The sequence below is a fragment of the Equus caballus genome, chromosome 25, assembly GCF_041296265.1.
Source record: "Equus caballus isolate H_3958 breed thoroughbred chromosome 25, TB-T2T, whole genome shotgun sequence".
NCBI lineage: Eukaryota > Metazoa > Chordata > Mammalia > Perissodactyla > Equidae > Equus > Equus caballus.
The window spans coordinates 42,612,888-42,624,102 of NC_091708.1; the positions used below are offsets into that span (position 1 = coordinate 42,612,888).

At 45.9% G+C, this 11,215-nt stretch overlaps 1 protein-coding gene across 3 annotated transcripts in view; it reads right to left on the bottom strand.

The window, feature by feature from the left end:
- Positions 1 to 11,215, bottom strand: part of MED27 (mediator complex subunit 27) — a 198,366-nt gene that overhangs the window by 23,586 nt on the left and 163,565 nt on the right. For all 3 annotated transcript variants that reach the window (XM_070251992.1, XM_001498768.5, XM_023629190.2), the window contains exon 6: positions 3,745 to 3,786. In XM_070251992.1, the coding sequence (XP_070108093.1) occupies positions 3,745 to 3,786 (42 nt within the window). The remainder of the gene's footprint in view (positions 1 to 3,744; positions 3,787 to 11,215) is intronic.

Genomic DNA, 11,215 nt, shown 5'->3' on the forward strand with positions numbered 1-11,215 from the left:
TTCGCTCCCCATGCACTTGTACTGCTGTTTCAGGTTGAGCCTTTCTGGATAATGCTGATGACCAACCCTCTGCCCACCCCGCCACTTGGACGGGAATAAGCAGACAGCTGACGGCAGGAGGGAATGTTTACCACAGTGTTCTCCAATGGTGTCTTTCTGGGAAATGCTACAAGCAACGTCAATCAGGACACCCGGAATTGAAGTGGGTGGACAAGAAGGAAATAGAATTCTGAGAAAAAGCTGATACTAAAAAGCAGAGTTTAGAAATGTTGCCACCTAATTCTTCTCTTTTGGCATTTTGAGTTTGAGATGCTAAACATCATCCCATAAATCGCACCAGGCCTTCAGAATCTGCAACGGAGAAAGTGATCTCAGCTTCGCTTTCAGTGCAGTCTGGCTGCCCTCTGACCACCACCATGGCCTGAGACTAACACAGTGAAATGAGCACGTTGCAGTCACCCCCTCCACGATTCCACACTGCACATTCTTCATCCTCTCTACCAACGTCTTCCGCAAGCACGAAGATATGAAATAGACTTTTCTTATTTTTACAAAATCCCAAACCCTTTCCATGTGATGATGGTTAGTTGAAAGCTTTATTGATATGGGATTAAGCTTTATTCTGTACTACATTACATTCCAAGATATTCCTTAATTTGACAGCAAGCAGACAATACTTTGGCAGGGAAGAGAGAGGACTCTCCAATCCCCTAATTCTCACCAGCCCCTGAAAAAGGACAAGGACTTCGCTAGCTGCTTTTTGTTCTAATCACAAAGCACTACCACTTGTCCCCAAACTGTGGTTCTTTAATCCAGTACAGGGCAATATCAGAGGTCCAGTGGGTTTAGCTAAGAATAGGCGAAGGGAGAGAAGATAAAGGGACCTCAGAAAGGCCTCTGCACTTATACAGACAATGCGCCACTTACCAAGGGAGATGGCCTCCGTCCCTATGAACAACCCGTTTTGCTGCCTCAGATGTTATGTTAGCCACAAGAAAGGGTCTGGTGAGTGCTCCTAAATCTCTCCAAGCAGACTAATAGCAAACTGTGAACACTGCTTCGGAGTGTTTCTAGTTTTAAACAAATACAGAGAGCACCTGGCAGGTTACTTTTAGGGGAGGTGGAAGAAAAATACAGCACTGTCTCTCCACATCTGTGCTTCACCAAATCTGTGTTTCACACATTTCACAACTTCCTAATAAACTTTCCGCTTGCATTCAAAAATACTAAATACCACACAGAACGTTAAAAAGTACATATGCAAAGGCAAGCCTGTGCAAGCCCCTCCCTCATAAAAGGTATTTGAATGGAAATGGGGCCATTGTTAAAAGACAAGGTTCTGGGTCTGCAGTGCTGGCGGCCCTGAGGTCATCGCCCCCTTTCTTCTGAGCCAGAAGAAGGTAACTCGTTGCAACACCAGAGGACACTGAAATAAGCCAGGTTAGAAAAAGGAAAGAAAACTGTTTTAATGTTCCTCACTGTTCAAGGGAAACAAGATGCAGATAATGACCAGTGTTCTTTCTCCTTAGAAGGTTTTTCAAGCTGCTGCTGGGGGAAAAAATGACAAAAGCAGTCAGCCACGGACAAAGTTAGCACTGAGGGCCGAGACTTTCCGCACGCTGAACCTGTCAACGCGTCAGGTCTGGCCCCTCCGATAAGAACGCTGAGAGGACAGTGCAGGCGCCGGCACAGAGCCTCCGTGAGACCTCAGGCTTCTCCCCTTCAGGCCCCAGGCCGGGAGGCAGGGGTCTCCCCACTGTGCTTCTGGAGCTCGGCAGGGCAAAGGAGCGCTGGAAGGCTTAAGACGACGATTTTCTCTTTAAACGAACTTTGAATTTTGGATTAGTTTTAGCTTTACAGGGAAGTTGCAAGGACGGCACACACAGTTCCCACGTACCCCCCACCCAGTCGCCCCACTGTTAACACCTTTCACTACCAGGTACACTTGTCACAACTAAGAAACTAATATTGCTCACTTCTTCTTAACTAACCTCCAGCAGCTGTTGGGACTGCACCAGTTTTCCATGAACATCCTCTCTCCGTTTCAGGACCCAGCCCAGGGTAGCACCCTGCGTTTGGCTGTGATAAGATCACGACGTTTTCATGCTTATCTGTGTGCAGTTGAGCGCGGGCCCCTCCCCTGGCCCGAGGCCTAGGTCCTTTGTGTACCCTTTCACTGTGGAGGGGTCCTGACGGACCTTCCGTCCGGTCTGTTAGAGGGCTGGTCCCTCACGCTCCTTTGCTACAAAAGCCTTACGCTCAGTGCTTAAGGGGCACAGGGTTTCTTTTTGAGGTGATGAAAATGTTTTAGAAGTAGAGAGAGGTGGCGGTTGCAAAACCACGGAATTGTTCACTTTAAAATGTTTCATTTTATGTTCTGTGAATTTCGCCTCAGTGAAAAAAAAAAAAAAAGCTTTATGTTCTCTGAGCTATCACTCAAGTGGGAATAACTTGGGTCCAGCTTTCAAAATCATGTCCCTCCTCCGCATCAATCCGTCAAGGGCTTCTCACTGAATTGAGAATAAAATCCAAATTCCATCCCAGGACCCAGAGACCCCTGCCCGCCCCGGGCTCTGCCTCCCACCTCCACTGCACGCTCCAGCCACACAGGCTTCCAGCAGTTCTTAGGCACGTTCCTCAACACAAGCTTTCCGGGCGGTCGCATCCATCGCCTGGGACTCTCTTCCCGAGGCTTTTCAAATGGCGGGCTCCTTCTCATGCTTCCCGTCTCGCTTTAGCTTCTGCTCCTGTGACTCCCCAAGGTGAAGGAGACCCTCCTGCTGTTCCCCCATCACAGCCCCCAGTAACGACCTGGAGTTATCTTATTTCCTAGGCCTCCTTGTCTGTCTTGTTTTTCCCTGTATTCCTAGCACCTAGCAGAGTGCCTGCCACATGGCAAAGGGGCTCATTAAATAATTGTTGTTGAACTTGATGAGGCAATGAATGAAATTACAACCCACTCTATTATTTACACTGCTGGATGAAAGCAGAGACAGAGAATGGATGAGACAGAAGAAAGCGGATGGTACCCTGTCGGGGAACTGGCCTGAGTGCTGTGGGAGGTGCTGGGAACCCTCATAAGCCCCAGGAGTTGAGCTGGTCCAGGGAAGGGACCCTTTCACCATCAGAAATTGGGAAATGGATTTTCTCTAGTCACATTTCACGTTTTCTGACATTTCCCAAACAGTATTTCATGAGGAAGCCCAATATTTGAAAAAGATATCACCAGAGCACAGAGTAGGGGTCGGGGGAGGGTGAGGGCAGGGCCATCCTGCTTCCCTCAGCCCGTCCCTAAGGCACCTGAGTAGACCACAAGGGCTCTGGGAAACTGAGTTAAAACTGTGGGTCAAACTTGGAACAACTCAAAAGCCTCTGATTTTTTTTAAAGGTATAATTTGCATATAGCAAAATTCACCCTTTGTAGCTGTATAGTTCCATGAGCTGTGTAATCACCACCATAATTCAGACAGAGACTATTTCCAACACCCGGACCGTTCCCTTGTACCCCTCTGGGGACAATCTCCTGCTCTCACTCCCAACCCCTGGCAACCACTCATCTGACTTCTGTCCCTAAGGTTTTGTCCTTTCCAGAATGTCATATAAATAGAATCATACAGTAAGCAGCCTATTGTGTCTGGCTTTTTTCATTTTTAAAAAAGCCTTTGATTTAAGACCAATGTTTATACCTCAAAGCATTCATATTTCCCTTAATGCCTCCTGAGTAAGAAGCGAAAGTAGACTTACCTTCTGGAATACCTGATAGTTGGATTTGGACCATATATCAAGCTGAGGGGAAAGAGAGAAAAGTATCATCAGCATCAATTTTATAATTCTGGACTTTAAGAAATGATGTTGTAACTACTACTAAGCTTGAAAAAAAACAAAAAACAAAACCATGATTATAGAATAACAGAATCCTGGGGTGGAAAGGATCTTAAATGTCCTGCTTGAATTTCTTCTTTATCCACCTGTCGGTGATCTAAGGAGACTACATGCAGGGATGTAGAGAAGTCAACCTGAGGCACTTGTAGCATCCAAGGTCCCAGGAGCTGAGCCTCCTGCTCACTTTTCTCACCTTGACTCCTACCACGGTTCCCTTGCATCACTCAACATGCCAAGATCAATCGTGCCTCAGGACCTTTGTGCTTGCTGTGCCCTTTACCTGGGTTGCTTTTCCCACAAACCCTCACATGGCTCCTCCTCCATTTCCTTGAGCTCAAATGTCACCTTATCAGAAAGGCAGTTCCCACTTACTCTAGCTAAAATATTATTCCCATACCTGTTGTCTTGGTTCTCTTTATCCTTCCAAAAATTTAAAATTTTCATAGCATTTAAGACTGACTGAAACTTGATTTCTTTCGTTTACGCTGTCCTGGTTCGAGACCCAGCATTTCATAGGCATCAACAGGTCTTTGCTGAGTGGAGGAAAACTCCCAGCTCCCAGCTGCTGAGCATGTTCCATGCCAGGCCCCGCACCAGGCCCTCCACACGCTCCTCTCATTTAATCCCCAGAACAAGCCGCTACAGCTGGTCCCATGAGCAGCTGCTTTCCAGATGATGCGACAACAGTTCACAGCCATTCAATTGCCCAAGGTAATCTGGAGAGGCTTCTTACAAATGGTCTCACCTGGTGGTGCTCAAACTTGGCTGGTGTCAGAACCCCAGGGGGAATTGTTTTGTATTTTAATGTACAGATTCCTTGGTCCCTCCCTTGGAGTGTGTGAATTAGTAGGTTTGGAGTGGCTTTGAACGTGCTCCCCAGGTTAACTGTGATGGCTGGTCCGGTCAGGAACCCTGGATCCAAGGCTCCTCCACTTCACCAGTGAGGAAACTGGAGGTCTGAGATGACATGCAGGTAGGGCTCAGAGCACACCCAGGTCCAACCTCCTCTGTCCACACTTGGTCCTGCACAGGGCACTTCAGCGGCGCATTCTAACCAAACCATTCTAGTTTCACAGTTTTGTATGACAAATTAAACCAGTGCCTTCTCACTGTTTCAAGAGTTTGGAACAAATTAAGTTGGCAAAAATAGAATTACCCCCAATACAGTGCTGGGAGATAGCTCAAGGATAGTGCAGATAAAAGAGGGACTGTCAGTATGCCCCATGGGTGCTAAAAAGTCAACTTTAATATATGAGTTCAGGAGTTGAACAACCTGAAACACTTGGTCAATGGGGCTCTTGGAACCTGCCTTTGGGGTTGGCTAGTGGTCAAGGTAGAAACCTGAGCTGTGGCCATTTAAGCCTGCATGCTGTGTTATTGATTTTGAAGCACATGGGAACACGTGAAGCAATCACGTGGGAAGAGTCTCTTAGAAGACAGGAACTGAAGCATTGCAGTTGACATGGGACAGGTTCAGAGGTGTTTCTATTCTGAGGAAAACACCAAGCTTGGCTTTCTGAAAATAGTCCTTGGAAATTAAAAGTTGGGCTGTGAACAGGCATACATTCAGTTCTCCCTGGCTTCTTCCTGTTCACAATTAGTTTCATGTAAGTTTCACTGTGTTTGAACATCCGTAGGACAGTCCTCGAGGAGGTTAGGAGGAGTGAGGAGGCCACTCTGGACTTCCGCAGGGCTCCTGCTGGAGGGGGCGAGCTTTAGCTAACCCAAGTCCAGGAAACATCATGGGAGAACTCTGATGGACCAAACACTCATTCAGATTTGTCTCTCTCCCCATCACCACTGCTGTACCATCTCCTTCCTGGATTTCCACAAAAGTCCCCTAACTGCCCCAGCCCCTTCTACTCTGGCTAAACTGCTCCCCAGGAAGGTGGTGTCACTTTTCAGTCACTGCCCCTGCTTAAACCAACTGATGAGGAAAGAACTTAAAAAAGCATCAGAATTTTAATTTGACAGGTCAGCAATCTGTAGGGGACAAAGCGACATGTTACCTCCAGATAGCTCTAAAGGAAACCTCAAAACAAACATGAAATTCGTTCCGTAAACCATCAATTCTGTTGACGAAAACTACTGCTGAGCGGCTCTGCTATTTGGGAGGACGAGTCAGGCTCACGCTCCGTTCTTGGAGCGGCAGTTCAGTCCAGGGCTTCAAAAATGCGGCATTTAAAGATTATTCAGAGATTGCAGATGAATAAGAACGACTTTTTGCATCTTTTAGTTCTACCAACTCACTGCCAAGATGACAGGGAGATGCTAAAGATTCTAAATCTAAACGTTAGGAAGAGTAACATCGAAGTCTGAACTGGGAACTAAGTTCGCCTTTCGGTTTAAGCCCACAGCTGTTTCTTCTTAAGTTCTCCACTCTTTATCCTCCTGCCTGTTCACATGACACACAGGTAGACCAAGACATAAACACAGGGCCACGAGAAAAGAAAAAAGAATCTACATACAGACGGAAAAGTTACAGTTTTTATTTAAAAGAGATAATTATTTAAAAAAACCTTCAGTACCTGTAAAATGTTTTAATAGAAAAATCATCTCGAGAGAAATATGCATAGGTTTAATTAAGAGATGGGCTCTCCAGCCTAACTGGCTTCTCAAAATACACTGGGCTTATTCAATCTAAGCATGCCGCTCTTTTTGAAAGGTGGTTTAAACATTATTCAGGACCCTAGGGAACCGTTCTGACCATCTGGGACAGAAGGATGTTAGACAATATGCCCTGTTTACCAGGTGCACACGGTAAGAGCGGATCCAATAACAATGGGTTCCCCTTTTGCTGTGAACACACAGCAGGAGGTTTGTACTTGATTTTCTGCTAGATTTATGCCAAAGAAAGCCATTTAAGCAAGCGTTCTGGAGTCAGTGCCCTTCCTCTCCTCAGGGCCAGGAAGGTTTCAGAAATTCATTTCAGGGAGCCGGGACTCACCCAAGTGAATGTAAGCTTTATCTTATTTGCTGCAAAGGCGGAGGTGGCTACCAATTTTTTGCTGGCTGAGATATTCAAAGAGGAGCATTCTGGAAGCTGTAAACTTTCAGCCTGATGAACGAGAAATTATTCTGAACCATAGTTCAGGAAAAAGAAGGTAAAGCACCCCTCAGTATTCTGGGCAAGCATCAGAAAGATCTTAAAATAGAAAAGTCAACCTTATGGTAATTGGTGGCTGAATCTGCAGTCTTAAGAGCAGCTCGGGGACTCTGGGATTGGAATGAGTATTTTAGGTGTGGGCATGTGGTCCGCTCTTAGGTAAAATGAAAACAAACCCCACAGATGACCAACTGCTTTAGCATAGACACATGTGCTCTCAGGTCAAACACCAAGACATCAAGGGCCCTCTTGATACACAGGAAGAACGTGTGAAAATAGTGACAATCAGATTTACTCACTGAAAAGAAAAATCAGAACGACGCGATGTCAGCAGGCCAGAGAATGTTAACTACGACAATGACCCCCACCATCAGAACCTCTGTCACAGCCAGCGAGGGCAGACAACATTTACTGATGACTATGCATTTAGCCTGCACTGTACCTGTATTATCTTTTTAAGTCCTTCCAGCCAGTGCATAAGGATGCTAAAATTATTTCCAATTCATGGATGAAGAAACTGAGACTCAGAGAAGTTAAGCAAATTGTCCAACACCACAGAGTAATCTGTAGTGGGGAATTCGAAACCAGGTCTGTCTCCAGAGGCCCAGCTCTTAATCTGGGAGGAAGACTGCCTTTCAGCTAGAACGCAGACGGAGTGTGGACTCGGAGCACCCCCTAAACTGTCACAGCTTTTCTGGGGGCACTCTTGCAAAGTTCAACGTGACTAATCTGCTTCGAGGCCTGCTGACGTGACAATCACCCCACTAAAGGTCATTTAGCAGCAAGTGAAGATTTTGGCAGCTTATCAGAAAGTTACCAATTCTTCCATTCAAAAAATAGTACAATAAACCATAAATTATCTAAAATTGACACTTCCACATAAAACCTGTGAGCCTCACAGGGACTTCAACTTTTAGAGCTTTTATTTATTAGTAGCTTTATCTTGCAAGGTCGACAGGAGATGCGTCAGTAGGGCAGAATGCTGAAAACCAGCAATGGTGATGGAATTCTCCACGGTTACCCAAGGTTTCAAAATCATAAACTGCTATTTGGTCATCTTCTTAGGTCTGCCCACTCTCCTCTGGAGGATAAGAAGTGAACAAGTCTTACAAGAATGCAGTGTTACAGGTCTGTTATTCTTCAACTTTTCACTTTCAATCAGGACATACATTTGTTACTAAAAACTGCTGAAAGCACAATTTCGGGGCATCCTCTGCATATGAATTAAACCGGATTCCCCTTCTCCAGCTTCCCCCTTCGCCCGTAAGTAACAAGAGGCCATTTTTCTGAAGGTCGTCTGAACAATTTCAAAGGCTATAACAAATCAAAATGTTCCCTGCATCTAATATCAAACGGGGCTGATGCCAACACTTATTAGAGAAATCAGATTCAAGCTTCCCCAACCCCCTCGACCCAAACACACACACACATCCAACTTTGAAGTGGGAAGAATGCGGGGATCAGAAATTACCCTGGAGACAGCTCTGGCTGTCTTTGAAGGTTCCCTTTGATACCACCATTTCTTTTCCTCTCTTACGCTAGGAGGCTAAAAGCTGCCTTTTTTATTGATACGGGGTAATTAATGAAGCTATAGCATTAACATAACCTAAATCCCCTAATAAGAAAAATTCAACCGAGACACTTGGATTTCTTCAGTTAAATCTGACTGGTACAAAATCAGGACAATGGCCAGGTAGTCAAAGTAAATCTGCCTTTACAATATGCTGAGTCATGGCTCTTTGCTCCTCCCTGATTACAATGAATAGCAAGTCTGTAACTCCTAAAACCATTTTTATATTTTAGTAGAGGAATTAGTCTACTGGTGCTTGGTATCAAATATATGCCATCACAGGTAAAGGTGGTTGTTATTGCAAAGTGCAAAGTGATAGCCTTCCTGGGATGTGATGGGGAACAGCCTGCCAGGTCTGGAAACTGCGGGTGGCGCTGGGCCACTATTGTAGCAACAGGGCTAATCAACCCTTTCAGACTCTGCCGGCTGCTTTGGGTTTGGAGGGCATGGACAGCTACTTCTGCAGAGACTCTGACCTCTGTAAACCCAGCGAGGCTTTCCAAGCCACAACCACTGTGTCAGTGGCTGAGCTCTCCAGACTGCAGTAAACGCCACCCCTCCCCCACCCCCCCAGCTACCACTTAGGCATCAACTCAGCGAACGCAGGCTGCATCTTTGGAACAGCAAGACTGCAAGCAACAACTTGTTCTTGTAGGCCACACCTCAAACTCCAACGGCTCCTTCCAACGTTGCATTTTATTTGGGAGGCGCTCGACATTTCAACACATTAACTGCATTAACGCTTAGGTAAATAGATATATATATGTTCACATATACCAGTATCAGTATTCAAAACAGAACACCAACAATGTCTGCATGATTTTATTTTTATCCTTTGTAAAGGGTTCCGGAGAAAAGGGGCTAATCAAATTGGCTGGGATTAGCTTCTAGGCAGAGCAGTCATTTGAGAGCTTCTCTGCCAAATGTGGTTAACGTACCTTCAAACAACAAATGGACTCGGTCCTCTCAATCTTGCTATTCCCAGTTTTAGGGTCCCTGCTTACACTTGGGCCAATGTATGCCGTTGTACAAGGGAGCAAGAGGCCTCACATTCATGATAGGGATCATAGTAGAATTCAGCTCCCAGACACACACATTTTCTTTCTGATAAACAGAGCACCCACGCTAAGCGCTCATTAAGAAAATACGTGCCGTGTGCGCGCATGTCTCCTTTATTCTTTGATTTATTTACACCTTCACTTCCTGCTGCTTCTTTTAGTCCCTATCTCTAATTTTTGATTCTCCACTTTCCCATTCCTGCTAAAGCATTTTCACATCCCAGGCAGACCTCTTCATTATCCCCTCTCACACATTATCGGGCTTCTACTGTGTTCCAGGCCCTGAGGGATATCCTCAGGATACACAGTCACAAGACAGGTGGGCCCTTGGGGAGCTCCTGGCAGATGAAGGTCTGAGATCTGGCTCAGCGTGACTGTGGGCAAGTCACTTTACCATTTTAGGTCTCAGTTTCCTTATCTGGAAAGTGAGTCTAGGATTCAACCACCACTGCAAGCAAAGTTTGCTTAGCACAAGGTCTATTAGACCAATACATGCAGTACGGTTAGTATTTTTATTAATTTCAAGATAGACATGTAAACAAATAGTCATAATGTAGTAATTCCAGTATTAGGAAGAGATTGTTCAAAATGCTATGGATGTGTTAATGATGATAACTTGTGCTGGAAGCAGAGGCAACGCCAGGCCTGCCATCTCAAGAACCCACGCGAAGAGTGTGTCAGGTGGACAAGGTGGGGAAAGCACCTCAGGCCAAGGGCACAGAGGGTGCAAACGCATGAAAGAGTTCAGCATGTCCTGGGAGCCACAAGCAGCACATAAGGAAGACGAAATGTGTGTTAGAGAATGATGGCAGGGGGGTCAGAAAGGGAAGCGGGGCCAAATCACCAGGCATTTCTATGCCTTGCTAAGGAGTTTGGATTTTATTCTATAAGTCAGAGTTTTCAGAAGTGTGTTCTACAAAATGCCAGTGTCATGAAATGCTCTAAAGATCAAGGAAGAAAACAAGAACTTGGTGGTCAAGTAAGTTAGGAAAATATAGCCCTCTTGGGAGATTCATCAGGCACCCAAGAAAACCAAAACCACTAAAAATTTCTACAGTCAGGAACCTACTAAACTTTCTCTAACCCAGTGTTTCTCAAACTTTTTTGACCACGGACTGCTTTGTGCCTAACATCCAGTCACACCCTCCTTTCCTACTTTGGGAGGGCTGCTTTGGGCAATGAGGAGATGATGAAAAGCAAGAAATCATGTGCTTGGATGTGCATCTTACGAAGATAGCTCTGGAAGCTAAGTCAAGGGCAGACTGCGGGAGGGAGGGCAGACTGGGGACTGCGGTGAGGAGGCTAGCGCCGTCACCCAGCGGAGAGATAGAGAACCGAAGGAGTGGGGACAGACAGGACGGCCCAGCTGGAGAGAGGGTCAAGAGGGAGAACTGCCAGACCGCGCTGACAGACTAGGTCTGTGGGGAGAGGGGGAGGAAGGTGGAGCAACTGGGTGGTGACACAGTTAGCCGAGACAAGGAACAGCAGAGGGAAAACAAGTCCAGAGAGGAAGCCGATGAGTTTCGTGTTGGCCAGGCTGAATCTGAGGTACATTTAGGGAGAGAAGTCCGTCCTAGACACAAATCAGGAGTGATCACT